At 37.7% G+C, this 17,043-nt stretch overlaps 1 protein-coding gene across 1 annotated transcript; it reads right to left on the bottom strand.

Annotated features, from left to right (window-relative positions):
* Positions 1 to 5,338: 5,338 nt before the first annotated feature.
* LOC147579323 (T-cell surface glycoprotein YE1/48-like) lies at positions 5,339 to 16,493 on the bottom strand. The gene is made up of 6 exons (XM_086715127.1): positions 16,434 to 16,493; positions 14,561 to 14,680; positions 14,196 to 14,279; positions 9,400 to 9,507; positions 6,918 to 7,075; positions 5,339 to 5,368 (listed from the first exon to the last, which is right to left on the bottom strand). The coding sequence occupies exons 2-6, from the start codon at positions 14,646 to 14,648 to the stop codon at positions 5,339 to 5,341; spliced, it is 468 nt and encodes a 155-aa protein (XP_086571253.1). The 5' UTR covers positions 14,649 to 14,680; positions 16,434 to 16,493.
* Between the last annotated feature and the right edge of the window lie 550 nt (positions 16,494 to 17,043).

Here is a 17,043-nt window from a genome sequence, read left to right as displayed (position 1 = left end):
CCTCCTTTTTTTTTTGAATTAGGATGAAAAAGAGGATCCACGTCACCATAGGTAGAGGAGGGCCTGAGGTCACACAGGCACCTCAAGGAAACAGGCTTCCACAACACCGTGCGGTGGTAAACAAGAGATGAAGCAGGAATTCTTGAATGCTGCCAACTGAAGATAGAGATGTAGAGCATCTATTGTAATATTCAATGTCTATGCAATATTAATGTGGACACATTTTGACACAGAAATGACACTGCTAGACATTTACCCTATATATACGCTCTATGGCAAGTAATACAGTACTAAGTGCTTTCATTCACACAATTCTAAAATTCTGGGACAAACCTAAACATCCATTGGAAATAAAATATTTATCAGTGTGACATTTGCAGAAATTTATACAAAGTAATGCAGCTACCTATGTACTGATATGGAACACACGCGTGGTACATTTTCAACAGAAACATAAAGGATCGTTACTGTCGTTTGTGGCACATGACATTTTGTTTAGCAGACGGCCTGTGTATACTTGTACTTTACTAGAATACCTCTGGAATACTATATAAACCAGTTACATGTGTGCCTCTGAGGTGGCAACTAGGTGAATACAGTACAAGATGGGCTGAGAGGATGTATTCATCATTTAGGACCTCTTATACTGTGAACATTGCAAATGTATTCACTACCTATTTAAATCAAGATCTTTTAGTTATATTTTAAATGTAAAGTCTTACACTGAAACTTTTTTCACATTCTCTGATGGAATGGTTCTTGAAATTTCAAAAAAAAAAAAGAAGCTTCATTTTTGGATGGATGATTTTACTATTTCTAAAACTTACTCTTTTATCCATGCTGAGGGATGTGTGAAAGATCATAATCCTTCATACACCATGCATAGTTGACTAATTTGAGTGAATACCCTGTGTTTTTCCTTACAGCTGTTAAAGAATGAAAATAGGGAACATTTGATCACAGCGCTTCTTTAATTATCAGGGCCAGAGAACTCCTTTTCACAAATGTAATGGAAGCTTTTACTACATTCAGCACTATAAATAGCTGATGGTCTCAGGTGTCCACATTTCACATCAGATAAACTCCATCGGAAATTCCTGCACCAGAAAATAAATTCATTTAGAAAGACATTTCTCAGGCAAAGTTTATCACAAATTGAAAACATATGTGCAGTTATTTCAATGGCCTTACAAATGTTGAAAGGGTCATATAGCGTTAAGATTAGGAAGCATAATTGTATCTAAACTTAATGAAATGTTGCCAATGGACCATTGGAACTAGTGAAGAAGTACAAAGGGTAGTGTAGTCTGCGAGGTAGAGGGAGTTATACATATACACTTGAAATATGCTCCTAAGACTCCTGACACGTCTGGGAAGTGATCAAATAGAGAATGTGTATGAAGTGACACACTGCAATTACATATAAACATATTTCCAAGCGCCTATAATTCAGATTGATGTGCCCAGAGCAAGCAATTCCACTGCTAGCCTCACTTTGAGCAAAAAAGGTGCTGATTTGCACTTAAAATAGAGTGTACTTTTTCTCCACTGAGCCTAATGTCTTCCACACCAAATGAAGCAGTAGACTTCGGTGAAATTGGGCAATGAGAATAAGGTACCTGGATTTTAAATGTGAAGGCTGGGCTACACTGTCCAGGAAAAAAATGTTCCTTAGTTTTAATTTTCACCCAAATCCTCAGGAATCTGATGGGAAGTAACCATTTCAAGAAATAAAATGGAGGTGTCCCCAACTTTTCACATTCAGCTGTTGTTTCAGTAGAACTTCTTTGTAGGGGATTCCATTGCCCTCGCTGCCTCTTCATGGGTTTCCTTCTGTCTCTTGAAGCACTTTTCTCGGTGATGTTTTCTGGTTATCCTCTTGTCCCCTTATCTTAACATGACCTTAAACATGAGGGTGTCCAAGGGCTCAGCCCTTAGATTCCCGAGAATCAACCCAGCCTCGCACTTGTCACACTGTCTATTCACTGCTGCACACAACATTTGCATCCCAGGCACAGACCTCTCACCTGATCACCATGATCATCTATCACAAAGCCCATGCGACACCCCCGCACATACTTCAATGCTTTACAGTTTTACTACCATTGTATCTAAACATGAATTCCAAATATGCCCTATTAACGTTAATGGGAACATCATTCTTACCACTCTTGGACCAAAACCTTGACACCATCCCTGATTTGTCCGTCTCACAACACATCTTTGGAACAAGTATAGAATCTGGCCACATGGCCATTTCAGCTCAACAGACTGTCCAGAGTGCATCTCCAAAGCAGGAGCCAGATTTTGTCCAACCTCCACTTAAAACCCTCTAATAGCTACTCATGACCCTCATGAACCAATCCAAGCTCTTACATTTTTCTGATCCCCACATGCTCTCAGCGTCATTCCCTCTCTGACCTACTTCTCTCCCACCTCGTTCCCCTTGCTCCAGCATCCCAGGCCCTCTTGCTATTTCCTCAGGAATGCTGAGGACACTCCTACCTCTGAGTCTTGACACAGCTGTTGTTATTGCTGGGATGCATTTGTATCAGCTAACCCACATCCCAAGCTCATTCAAGATGCTGTGCGAACTTCATTTCTCAAGGAGTCTGTCCTGACCACTCCACTGAAAGCAGTGAAATCTCTCCCTCTTTCCTTCATACACAAAAGGCACTTTGCACTGTAGCAAAAAGTGAGAGATTTAACATAACTCCATAGCATATATCACCCCCTAATGTGCCATGAAATTCACTTGGCACGTTGAGATTGTCGTCGCTCATCACCAAGAGCTCCATCAAGCCTGCATTGGAATGTAGTATCCACAACGGCAGAAGACTGTAGCGTGTTTCATTCACCACTATAGCTTCAGCGGCTAGAAGGGTGCCTGGCACATTGTGGGCCATCAATAAACAGCCTGTTAAGTAGCCCATGTTTCCCATACTGTCCCCCATGTTAGCTAGATTTAGTTACAACGGATAACTTTTCTTCATTTTCTAAACTCATTTCATAGACATCACTGACAAACCTATGTGATTTATTAATGAAACATGGCTAGCAGAAATTCTTGTGGACATGTGTTAGACAATAACATGTATGATATTAAACACCACATTAGAACTGTAAGATTACTGAATGACTCCTTTGGAAAAAGCTCTTTGTTGTTGTTTTTCTTGAATGATACCAAGCAAACAGGACAAATTTCAAATACAGAGGAGGCTGCCTTAGCCACTTTTCTCTCCTTATTATCTTTCTACCATTCCCTGCAACCATATCTGTGGACGTGCTTGTACCATAGGACATACAAGATACAAAAGCAAAATGCCATTTCACTGCGTTTGGAAGTACTTTCCATTAAAGAACATGGAATAAATCATGCTCTTTGGGTCTCTTGAGGTCTCAGATTTGCATTCAGTTGCCTATCTAAGAAATGAAATCAAATGGAATGAAAGATATTCCCTAAGTCCTCAAGGATCTGTTCCTCTTCTTCACCAATAATCTACCAATCCGTTACTGAGCAGGAAAGGGAGCAAGGCCATGAAATGAAAACTTACAGCTTCTGAGATAGGGGTGAGCCATCCAGCCATTGCCAAGGATACCTGCCTTCTTGAACCCTAATTAATCCAATCCAATGATTGTATTTTATTTTTGATTGAATAAGGACCTGTGACAAAATTGGAATTATTAGTATTATTCATAGCGTCGGTGAAAACATCTTACCTACAGAGGACTCATAAATAAAACACTGGGCACTTTTATCTTCAAACACTTTTATGATAAATGGAACAGGCAGGCTCATTTCTCCATGGGGTAGAGAAGACACAGGAATGGAAATGCTTCAGTGAAGGACTCACTCAAGTCTTTGTGACTGGATCCAAGATATCAGCAAAGGGAGAAAAACAAATCTCCGTATATGATAAAGTAGAGAGATAAATGTGATTGCACTAAATCAGGAACTTTTCCTCTTCATAAGATGCCTTACAGCATGTGAAAAGACAAGCCTCAAGTCTGGAGATATATGCAATAATTTACAGAACAAATACGTATTTCTAGAAATAAACAAGGAAAAACATTATCCAATAAGAAAAAAAATGGACAACAAATGAGAACATATTTCAAATAAATGGGGAGTATAGCCAAGAAATAGAGAGAGAGAGATGCCAAGCTCACTAGAGATCAGGAAAATTCAAATCAAAGCCACCAGGATATATTTTACTAGTATTTAATTGGCAGAAATTAAAAATAACAGCACCAAGTTTGTGGGATGGTTGATATCAAATCCATCTTTCAAAATGTTGCTAAAATCGTATTGAAATGTAATTTTAAATTATCACCTCAAAATGGACCTTTAGGAACCCTGTCCCCAATGATTTCACTCCTACGGTGATTTGTGGTCAAGAGAAGTGAGGACACACAAGACAGTTTTGCACTGAGACACGTCTAAGAATGATTCATGAAGGACTGTTCCTAACCACAAAAGGTGGAAACAACCCAAACTTCTATCTTGTAGACATTCTTAGCCACATTGGGGAATAGTATACAGCAGTGAAAATGAAGAGACTATAGCTACAAGCGGTAAAACTCTGTATCCCATTAATTTGCTCAACACACCTAAGGAAATAAAACTTCCTTGAGAATTTTCCTTCTGTATGCAGTGGATATCATACAGTCTGTGTTAACAGTGTGGGCACTGAATAATGCATGCAGTGTCTAAAATATCTCTACCATAAAAATTCTGTAAGTTCTTTGTAATCATTATTCCAATTGGCATATTGAATGGAAAGTAACAAATTAATGTCCTTGGCTATAAGCAATATAATTGAATCTCTCTCAGTCTCTCTCTCTCTCAAACACAAATGTACCCAAAAATACACACATGCATCAATATTTCTTCACAGTAATTACATTGTATCAGACAAATTTGAAGAGTGTATATTGAATGCCTAAGGAAAACGGATGGGAATTATAGAAGTGTGGCAAAAATAGATGTTATCATTTCTAAGTCTCCGAATAAACACTGATGTTAAATGTCCCTTGATTCTTTCACTCACATAATTTTGCTAGATGCTAGGGGTTGCATAGGTATCAAGCCCAATCTCAGTTTGCAGTATCAATGGACTTAAGCCCCTCCTGTCATTACACTCCTGGGCTTGGTAAAGCAGCAAAACATGGCAAATCCTAAACCATCAGTGTAAAAGTAATGCTGTTCTGTAGCAAAGTCGATCTCCAGTTCGGAGAGTGTATCAGCAGCCCAGTTCAGATACTGACAGCCAAGCTCTCATCAAATTAGATGCTAGACTATGAAACTCAGATTTTGCTCTAAACAATGGCAAAAGTTTCAGGGAATTTCTAAGGCTCTAGATAGTTCCTGGAAAAACAGGGATAACACGTATAAGAAGTTTCATTGAAACTCTGAAGTCCAGAAACTTCAATGGCAGGACTGAAACTGAAGAACACTGAATAGGAAATGACAGGGGAAATACGGATTAAAAATAAACTTAATTTGTGAAAGAAGAAAACTCCAACCATTTGGAAGTTGATTGATAACAGCTGAGGTTGAAATCAATCAAGGTACTTATTAGGTCCTGGATTTTTAGGTCCTGGATTATTAGGTCCTGGATTATTGGTCCTGGATTTTTAAAATTTGCTTGAACCAATGTGCTAATGTGTACTTCATTTGTTTCTTATACTTATGAGTGAATCATTCACATTCATATCATTATTTTAATAAGAATTTTATAAACAAGAAACACAGGGCTCTTTTTGTTTGTTTGTTTCTTTGTTTTTGTTTTTAGATAAACTTTACATGCAACATGGGATTGAACTCACAGATCAAGAGGCACATGGCTCACCAAATGGGCCAACCACATGCCCCTGAATATTGGCCTGGTTTGGGTTTTATTTTGTTTTCTTTTTTAAAAACATAGGGCTTTTAACTCATCCTTCACAAGACACTAATAGAAATATCACTGCTAGACCTAGATCGTGTAACTAGAACTCAGTGCCTACATGGAACATTTATGGAATCATTAGAAGGAACCCCACAGAATCCATTCTACTGACTTTATATTGCCAAACATTAAGTGTAATGCCAAATGTGATCTAGATTTTCTCTTCTAGAAAAGAGAGGCTTTCTATGTCATTCTGGATTATAAGCAAAAGAAAAAAATCATTTCCAAAGAATCATTCCAGGGTGCCTGGGTGACTCCATTGGTTGAGTGTCTGATTTTGGCTCAGGTCATGATCACACGGTATGTGAGTTTAAGCCCCACGTCGGCTCTGTGCTGACAGGTAAGAGCCTGGAGCCTGCTTCAGATTCTGTCTTCCTCTCTCTCTGCCCCAATCCCACTCGCACTCTGTCTCTGTCTCTTACAAAGTGAATAAAGGTTAAAAAAAAAATAATTAAAAAACAAGAATCATTCTAGCTACATTCAACCTCTTCATTTTTCAACCTCTTTTCCCATGGCCATGAAGGGAGAGACTCATCCTTCCGTTGAAGTTGAATCCCTCCAATATACTGATGAAGGAACAATAGAACTCAGTACAATGAGAAATTATCTCTTTAGAATGCTCATACCCTTGAAGCAGTTGTTCTTTTGCCCTGTATTAGCCCTGAGAAGATAATGCTCAGCCATTTGAAGCATACTAAGTGTTAAGATGCAATATATACAATACTAAAGACTGAAAATCATTCCATGGCATGCCCAGAAGAGCTGTTCTTCTTGATTTCTTTCAATGGTTCTTCTTGGTCCTTGTTACACCTATGTCTCTTCCACAGAGAAATCTGTGCCAGTTAACAAAGTGCTTCAAAACAACATGCCAAATAATATTGGAGGAAAGTCAAAACAATTATCTGAACTCCAGACATGCTTTGCATACTCAAAGCGTTTACATCAGGTTTAGGAAAGTAGACATACTTGCTCCTCTTTAGTATCAATCTTCAGGAGACTAGACTGCAGATCTTGGCATGACACCATGCTCCTTTCCCAAGTTTCCTCCTCTTTTGAAAACTGGTAACAGCTTTTTCCATGGCAGTACCATTTTCCTTGAGATGTGTCATTGTCTTCATTCCATGCTCATGGATTGGAAAACAAACATTGTTAAAATGCTGACACTACCCAAAGCAATCTACACATTCGATGCAATTTCTATCAAAATAACTCCAACATTCTTCACAGAGCTAGAACAAACCCAAAATTTGTACAGAACCACAAAAGACACTGAATAGCCAAAGGAATGTTAAAAAAGAAAACCAAAGCTGGACACATCACAATCCTGGATCAAGCTGTTTTACAAAGCTGTTTTCACCAAAACAGTACGGTACTGACACAAAAGTAGACACATAGATCAACGGAACAGAACAGAGAACCCAGAAATGGACCCACAAATGTACAGCCAGCTAATCTTTGACCAAGCAGGAAACAATATCGAATGGAAAGAAGACAGTCTCTTCAGCAAATGGTGTTGGGAAAACTGGACAGCAACATGTAGAAGAATGAACCTGGACCACATCTTATGGCATACACAAAAACAACTCAAAATGGATGACAGATCTAAATGTCAAAACCATCAAAATCCTAGAGTAGAAAACAGACAGCAATCTCCTTGACGTCACCCACAGGAACTTCTTACTTACATGAAGACATGTCTTCAGGGGCAAGAGAAACAAAAGCAAAAACGAACTATTGGGACCTCATCAAGATAAAAAGCTTCTGCACCGCGAAGGAAACAATCAGCAAAACTAAAAGGTAACCGACAGAATGGAAGAAAATATTTGCAAATGACATATCAGATAAAGGATTAGTATCCAAAATCTATAAATAACTTATGGAACTCAACACTCAAAAGGCAAATAATCCAGTGAAGAAAGGGACAAAACACATGAACAGACACTTTTCCAAAGGAGACATCCAGATGGCCTACAGACACATGAAAAGATGCTCCACATCACTCATCATCAGGGAAATAAATCAAAACCACAATGAGATACCACCTCACACCTGCCAGAATGGCTAAAGTGAACAATTTGGGTAAGAACAGATGTTGGCAAGGATGTGGAAAAAGGGGAACATTTTTGCACTGCTGGTAGGAATGCAAGCTGGTCCAGTCACTCTGGAAAACAGCATGGCTGTTTCTCAAAAAATGAAACATAGAGCTACCCTCTAATTAGAAACAATAATGGCACTACTAGGCATTTGGCCAAAGCACACACAAATGGTAATTTGAAGTGTCACTTGCACCCCAATGTTTTGCACCAGTATCAATAATAGCTAAATCATGGAAAGAGCCCAAATGGCCATCACCGATGAATGGGTAAAGACGGTATATTCTACAATGGAATATCACTCAGCCACCAAAAGGAATGAAGTCTTGCATTTGCAACAATGTGGGTGCAAGTAGAGTGTATCGTGGTAAGCAAAATCAGTCAGTCAGAGAAAGAGAAATATAAGATTTCACTCATATGTGGAATTTAAGAAACACAATAGACAAACATAGGGGAAGATAAGGAAAAATAAGCTAAAAACATAAAGGGAGGCAAACCATAAGAGGCAAACCAAAAGAGACTCTTCAATGCAGAGAACAAACTGAGGATTGCTAGAGGGTTGTTGGGTGAAAGGAGGGCCAAATGGGTGATGGGCATTAAGGAGGGCACTTGTTGGGATGAGCACTAGGTGTTGTATATAAGTGATGATTTTCTAAATTCTACTCCTGAATGAATTACCAGACTATATGTTAACTAGCTGCGACTTAATAATTTTTTTTTGAAAAAGTAAGGTGTCATGGTGTTTATCTTGAAACCAAAGCCACATGATCCACAACCACAAGACCACTTCGAGACGTATGCTTGCTTTATGTGTGTGTATATATATATATATATATATATATATATATATATATATATATATCTTGCATACATCAGACTGAATGACTAAAAAATAGGTGGTTTTCCTGTATCCCAAAAGTCTCATGTTGAGAATAGCTTTGGGGTCAAATTGTGGAGCCAGAGACTGACAGATGTCAGACCATTGTAAAGATGACACTGAGAAATTTTGACTTCCCAAGTACAGATACACTGCTCCAATCGGAACCAGTTCTCCGTTCGGGAGAAATCCACCTCAATGAATATAAGAGGATGGTATTAATTCCAAGAGATCTAGACTGGAGAAAATACATCCACAAGCAGAAATTACTCAATCAAATCAACATGACTTTGTGAAAGTCAAGAGTTCAATTAGCTAGAAGAAAGACAATGGATTTAATTTTAAAAAGTGAGAAAAATTAAAGGACTTGACAGAATACAATGTAAAGTTTTAAAATGGTATATTAAAATGGAACAGAATGAGATAATTCCATCCAGGAAACAACTGTAAACAATCAGTATAATCATTCAGTACATACCTGTAGTGGGTAGTAAAATTAAGCGATCTTCAACTTCTGCTAAGGAAGCATTCTTGTCTTCTGGTGCTTTCATATCTTGCCTGATTTCTCCAGAACACGAGTGAAAAACTTTAATTCATATTATAAAAATAAGGTCTTGAATGCTTGCAATAGATCATTTTATTATAATCACTTACTCTAATTCTAAATGGCACAGTGAGTGGCGCTGACTAAATGAAAGTACGATCAGAGAAAATGCCAGGTTACAATATGTCGAAGTGTCAGAACATAAAACTGATTTTTAAATAAAATGATAACTTGCTATACATTATTTTGGAAGTACGTGAGAGAGGAATCAACTTCTATAAAACAGAAATGTAAACAGGAAATGAAATATACTTTTAGTTTCTATCCCACCTACTCTTCATATAATGATTACAAAGTTGGGGAAATGAAGTAGCCAGTATTTTATTTAGCATGTAGTATTTGCACAGGAAGCTAAACAACAGGGATTTGACTCTCCTCTAGTACAAGTTTATAATTAATTCACTGAATATACATAGAGGAAGAGCACACATGGTGACTTCTAATATGCAAAAAGTAAGTGAAAAATCTCTGAGCAAATTGGCAGTATCTTCTCCAAACTCACAAATAAAGAAGTGTAAAATCACGCAGTATATGGCTCTTTAAGTGTACAAACATGAAAAGAAAGATCCCTTAAGGTTTTGTTAGGCAGCTAGGAATCGTCATTTCCAGCTCTCTACCACCCATCACTGAAGAAATGCAACGTCTCCTTGTAAAACTCCAACATCAATTGCACAGTCTCCTGATGTACTCCATGGCAATAAATATAACCCCTGTTCAACTCAGTCATCCATTCCACTGTTCATATACTGGATCTGAATTGTAAAGACACCTTAAGGGGCCCCTTGGAAGGCTCAGGTGGTTAAGCATCTGACCTGGGCTCAAGTCATGATCTCACAGTTCATGAGTTCGGCCCCGTGTCTGGCTCAATGTTGTCAGCAAACAGGCCACTTTGGATCCTCTGTCCCTCTCTCCCTGTGTCCACCCCCCATCCCTCCCGTGCTCTCTCTCTTTCTCTCAACCATACTTAAAAACCATTTAACCCCGACCCTCCACATTAAGACCTCCTGTACCTAAATACTACAATTTCTTGGGACCAATCAATTCCCTTGTCCTTTCCTTTTTGTCCATCCAAGGACACGTAGTACAGAACTAATTTTGGCAGGACCTCCAAGAAGCTTGCAGCATAGTTTTTATGCACATCTAAAAATAGCCAGCTTCACTGGGGCTCTTGGCTAACACTGCATTGAGCAAGCCACTCTTGATCTCAGGGTTATGAGGTCAGGCCCAAGTTGGGGGGGGAGACTCCTCGAAAAATTTCTTAAAAAATATTTTTTTAATACATAAAATAGCCAATTTTGGAGCACACTTGTCATTCACCATCTCATCTCCCCTCAAGGTTCTAAAACTCAAATGACAAAAACATCACAAAATTGTACACATACAAACTAATGCTGACCAACACTTAGATTTTCTTCACCATGTCACCTCTCAATATAACACAGTATAGTTCTTGAATCACACTCTTTTCTGAATTCAACAGCTATTTCAAGTATTTATACCTTGCCTGAATTATCTGGAGCACCTCCTTGACTCTCCCTCTCTCTGAGCACATGGCCTCATTTGCTCCTTCGTATGGAAACATTCACAGCAAGGATACCTTCTTCTCAACTTCCTGCACCTCCTCCTATAGATACACAGGTATCTCTCACTCTACCCCAGAAAAAAAATGTGCTTCACATCGAACAAGTGTGAAACTCTCACCCCTGCTCTGGATTTCATCCCCTATTGAATCTTTGGTGGTCTTCATCTCCTACTGTCATTTTCTCTCTTGAACCCTCCACAGTTTCCTTCTCATGGTTCCCTTCTCTTGCATATGATCATCTCAAGTCAGTTTCCCACAAACTTCCTGTCCTTTCTTTTTCATATTTTTCGTAACAGAGTTCTTTTCTTTACTCTCAGATTGGGTGCTAACATAAGATTGTTCACATTCCTGCATTCATGAGACACTTACCACATTGCTCTCAGAACTGGTTTTTCTTCCTTAGTTAGCAAGTTGTTAGCTACCCCAAATTGTAGCCAGGACCTTCACCATTACATTTATTTACTTTGATAGTCATTTCATCTCATCTTCCTACTTCTCTCACATGCTGTAACTAATGCACATTTCAATTACTGCCTTTGTACATTTTATAAATAGTGTTATTGCCTCTTTGTGTATTTCCTGAAATATTACTATTTATTGTATTTGTTTTGCACTGTTTCATCTTATAAAAGTGTATCGTGACATGCACAAACTTTTGTGCTCTTGCTTTGTTTTTCCATTTCATATGCTCCTGCTAAAATTCATGCATATTGTTGGATACCATTGTCGTTGTCTTCACTGTCACATACATTCCATTGGCAAATCAATTGCAGAGATCTCATTTACTCTCCCATTAATGATCATTTGAGTAGTTGTGATATGTTCGATGTTGTGAATGGCACTGCTACAAACTGTCCTGTAGAAGTTCATTTCTGTGTATGTGCAAGTATATCTTTTGGATATACACTTAGGGTGAGAATTACTGAATCATGTTGAGCTGTAGAAGACAATACCAAACTGACTAAGTGTTTGTATCCGGTTATACTGCCTTTAACAACGCTCGAGATCATATAGATCCACATACTTTCAAGGCTTGGTAAATGTTTCGCTTAGCCATAATTAAAATAAATACTTTTCTGTATTCACTGATCTCTGAATTGACTGATCTGTATTCACTGTATTCACCCTCTCTGCTTCCTAATGTTTGAATGAGTTTTAGCCATCACAGTCAGGCTTTGACCATACCCACTATCCCACTGGAGCTACTCTAGAGAATATCATTTCGGCCTCTCTCTTGCCAAATTTAATAAGCATATCTCTAGCCATTATAATACCTGATCCTCCAGTACTAGTTGGAACCCTTGACTAACTTTGCCTTCTCTCCATGATACTATAATGTTTTGGATCTCCTCCTACTTGTTTAACTAAGCATCATTGCTTGCCACTGTTGACTCATCTTCTACCTACTTCTAAATGTTGATTTACCCTGAGAACCCCCGCCTCACCCTTGTTCTTCTAGAATAGTCTACTCTCCCTGGTTTCACAAGGTAGAGCGTGGTATAGCTTCTGCTTTCCTCTGCTATCTTTTCCCAGACTTGTACATTAATCGGTGAATCCACAATTCATGTCTCTAATCTAGGCGTCTCTCTTGATCTCCAGACTTTTAATTCTACCCTATACATGCTGGTGATCTGTGTCTTCCGCCAAAGCTCACTCTAACAGACACAGACCAATCTCATTCTTTCTGGTCATCTCCACTGATATGTCACAAGCACCTCACTCTTCACCATTATTCGCACGCACGCACCCACACAGTCACACACACACACACACACACACACACACACACACACACACATGCATACACATCCCAAATCACAGCCTTCTGTTCTTGTGTTTTCTATAACATTTAATGGAATATACTTGCCAGGATGTATATACTTCATGTCAAATGGTATCAATGATTTACTTGTTTCCCTCACACACTCAATAAAATGTACATCTTAGCAATTCTACATTTTAAATATTTCTCATGTATGCTCCCTAATCCTTCTTTACTTCTTTCATAGCACTAATTCAGTCATTCTAACTAACCCTTAATCCTGAAACATCCTCCTATTTTGTCCTTCCATGCACTTTCCAGTCGATTCAGATTGACCTTTCCCAAATCCCAATCTGCTCCTGGGACATGAGTCATGTTGTTCCCTCACAGAAAATCTTCCAAGTTTCTTTTGTTTTGAGAAGAAATCTAATATATCTTAACATGATATTAACATTATACAGCTTCTGGGCAAATGATGTCCCTGGGACATCAATATGTTCTGTGGTTCATGTTGTTTTCTGCCTGGATGAGTCTTCTCTACCCTGAGTGTCCTGTTTAAACTCCACCTATCCTTGACCTCATATCAATTATTATCTCTAGAGGAAAGCTTTCTTCTCAGCATAGAATAAGCCATCCACCTGATGGCAATAGTCTGTCCATGAGGCATAAAAAATGACAGTATCCCAGCACTAATAATATTTCATTTTAAAACTGCTTCTTTAAAAAAAAAAATGTCCACTTTAAACTGAGCTTATAAAGAGCTGACTTTTTAAAATCCCTGTTTCTTGCACCAGAGAAGATACTCAAAATTGTTGCTCACAGAATGAAACAAAGAATAATAACCATCAGGAAACTCATATTAAAAACAAGTGTTGCATACAAATTTGTTTTAAAAATTGACACGGAATATATAAAAACGGATAGAGAAAACAAATAAGTTTTTTATTCCTAGATATTTTAAGCAGTGTTGCACTATGGTAAGGAATATAAAATTCAAATCAAGATTTTTCCAATTCTCTGTTCACATGGAAAAACTCCCCCACTACAAAATATAAAAGGAAAATATATATAATATATGTAGGCCTCAAGGTACAAAATTTTGTGCCAACACAGCTATGACATACACTAGTTTGCGTGGTAGAAAGGTTAAGTGATAGCAAAATAATAAAATCACATCGCCAATATTATCGTCAACAGCATCATGATTACTACCATTTCTATAGGACTCCATAGTTTCTAAAGTTTCCGTAGAGTTTCAGTAGCTACAGCATTTCCTTTATCAGTCTGGCTCATTGTTCTTGTGAAATGTGTGTGCCTGATACTCACACATATATCCTAAGCCTGTGATTGCCAGCAGGAGGAACAAACATAGAAATCCCAGGGTTACTGCAACGATATGCCATGGAAATCCTGTCCAAAATCAGAGAGCAAAATATACAGTAAGCATTGAGCACAGCAAGGTCCTCGGAATTAGAACAAAATGGAATCTCATTCTGGAATTTAAAATGAATAGCGCTATTTACGGTGGTCACAAATCTCACCGCTTATTACATTTAAATAGACCCATTGACATATTGAGCACCAGACAGAGAGTATCAAATATGTACAGACACAATTATCACAATTTCACTAGTTTTTACTTGACATCGTCGTGTTTTCAGATATCAGGAAAACAAACTAAAAACATTTACCTCTCCTTTTAACCATTGGATGTCTTTTGTCCTGTTGCCTTGAATGGGCTGATTTCAGCTCTGTGTATGTTACTCCCTCCTCGCTCATTTCTGAGGGCTGCAAACGACACAGCTCAATTCCTACGCAATAGTCCATGAGGCATAAAAAATGACAGTATTCATCATGAAGTAACAGGGACAGCTACATGAATGGTAAGCATGTTCATCTGACATAAGCATAGTAAATGTTTATCTGCGAATATTAGGAAAAAGTTGATTTTGGTTTTTCTTTGTACTACCTTTTAACAGATGGTTAATAATGGTCCACTATGCTTACAAGCTTGTTACGTTAAGCTTTTGCTGTTTTTAAAATAATTGAATCCATTGCCAATTTTTAAAGGATCTATTCCAGCCTCACCTAAAAATCTACATTTATATCATCATTTGAAAATTCATGTTTCACCACTTAGTGTCTGGGTTATGCCCAAATCGCAAATATATTGACACCAAATAGACTAAGCACCTGCTTAGTAAGGACACACACACACCAATTGGACAAAAACCGTGCCTGCCACATCGCTTATGTCAGAGTCTCCTCATTCATTCACATTATCCCTTGAACTTCATAATCGGTGGTTCTTGACTCCTTTTTACAGTGTAAGGAAAATGCGGAGACCATGAGATTCAAGGAAAGGGAGGTTAGGACTACATTAAATGAGGGAGACATAACTTGTCCTTCTAACAACAGTGCTGCACATTGATGCTCTCCTTTCTACATGCGGAAAACTGAGGCTCTGAGAGCATAAACAGTATTCTCAAGGTCAGAAGGCTAGTAAATGATACTCTTGAGTTAAAATAAATATATATAAGTAAATACATATACAATATATTAAATGTAGTCTAGATCAAATATAGATATAAATATAATAACATATTATACATTATATGTAACTATACAATAAATATATATTTAGTTCAAGTATCTCTATTACATGGAACTTATTTATATGGACCCAAAATATGATCCTTCACCTACCCTTTGCTTATATAAATCATGCTTTCTAAAAAATACCTAATAATCTCTTTCTCCTAGAAAAATATTTATATACATAGGGTTTACAAGTGAGAAAGCATTTTTCCCAAAAGAATATTTTGATACATGTATAAACAACCAGATAACTGTTCTTCCTAAATAGATCTGACTCTTGGGTTTTGAAAATATCTTAATATTTCCCCATTTAATTACTTTCAAATGTCAGTGAACCTGAGCAATCACCAAATAATGATAAAATGTATAAACATATTGTCATTAGTTTTTCAGAAAAAGATTCTCTCTACCAAAGTGGCAAATTATAAGGGAAATCTTGTCATAAGGTCGTTTTCCAAGCTAACACATTTTTGTTTCATTGTATTTTAATTAAATATCTGTATAATAAAGTAACAAGAAAATAAATTTATATAGAAACCTGGGTTTATTTTGATAGAAAAGTAATCATACTGTCAAAGCATTAAACTTTTTTATGACACTTAATGAAAGAAGAGGGACTTACCAATCAGTTTAGGAGATAAGAGAAAAAAACACAGATTTATATTGTCTGAAAAAGGAGTAAATATTCTTTACAACATCTAAGGATTAAAAAAATCATATCAGCATAGGAAATATTTTGACCCAACACATTCTGATCCACTCGTTTTCTCACGTGCAGAATAAAGTTCACGTTCGATATGGATTAACACAGATCCAGGAGTCAGTTCTTGGGGCAACAATCCAAAGCCTTCCCAACTTTGTCCACAGCTTTCCCATAGCAAATGCTACTTTATCCCTCTCTGCTGGACAATGCGACAGCACAGGCACGGGTCACCCAACCTCGCTGGCTGCAATGCCTCATCGTACCTGGGATTTCACAGCCGGAAAAGAGCTGGGTCAGGATCACAGCTACGATGATGTGCTGGCTCTGGGCCTTTCGCCTCTGCTTTGACTCCACAAGGTACTAGTTGACGTGCTTGACTGACTCTCAGAGAGACCGTGTCAGGAGAAAGATAGCCGATGGCCATGTGACATTAGATACTCCCCCGCATGGTTTCCACTGGCCTCAGGGTCTCCTTTACTCCTGCACTCTGTGTCACACAGGAGTCCTAGAGACCTCAAATGCTGAAGTTTGCAGACATTCTGTGGATCAGTACAAACCTGAGCTTTAGCAGTTACCTTGAAGCATGAAAACAAAAAGGCATTCTCAAAATCTCATGAGGTTAGGTAATGCTTAACAATAAAATTTAAAGATTATAAAAATAAAAGGGAAATATCCATATTCTACCTGGCACGATTTATACGTCTTCTTTTTATAGAATGAATATAGTTCCCAATTATAAATATATATATGGCAAAATATATATTTATAGAATGAAGATAGAATGAAGATATATAGAATGCATATATATATATGTGTATATATATATATATATACACATATATATATATGGCAAAAGTAGATAAATAGCAAAGT

The sequence above is a fragment of the Puma concolor genome, chromosome B4, assembly GCF_028749965.1.
Source record: "Puma concolor isolate L17-30 chromosome B4, mPumCon1.1.hap2, whole genome shotgun sequence".
In the NCBI taxonomy this organism is placed as follows: domain Eukaryota; kingdom Metazoa; phylum Chordata; class Mammalia; order Carnivora; family Felidae; genus Puma; species Puma concolor.
The sequence above is the reverse complement of the archived record's forward strand: the minus strand, read 5'-3'. Positions and strand labels throughout refer to the sequence as shown.

Coding starts and splice junctions, on each gene's coding strand:
- LOC147579323 (XM_086715127.1), bottom strand. CDS start 14,648: ATGAGCGAGGAGGGAGTAACATACACAGAGCTGAAATCAGCCCATTCA. Junction 14,280..14,560: donor TCCAATGGTTAAAAGGAGAG/GTAAATGTTTTT, acceptor GATTTTGGACAG/GATTTCCATGGCATATCGTT. Junction 5,369..6,917: donor TTGATACTAAAGAGGAGCAA/GTATGTCTACTT, acceptor CTGTTTTTCCAG/GAACTATCTAGAGCCTTAGA.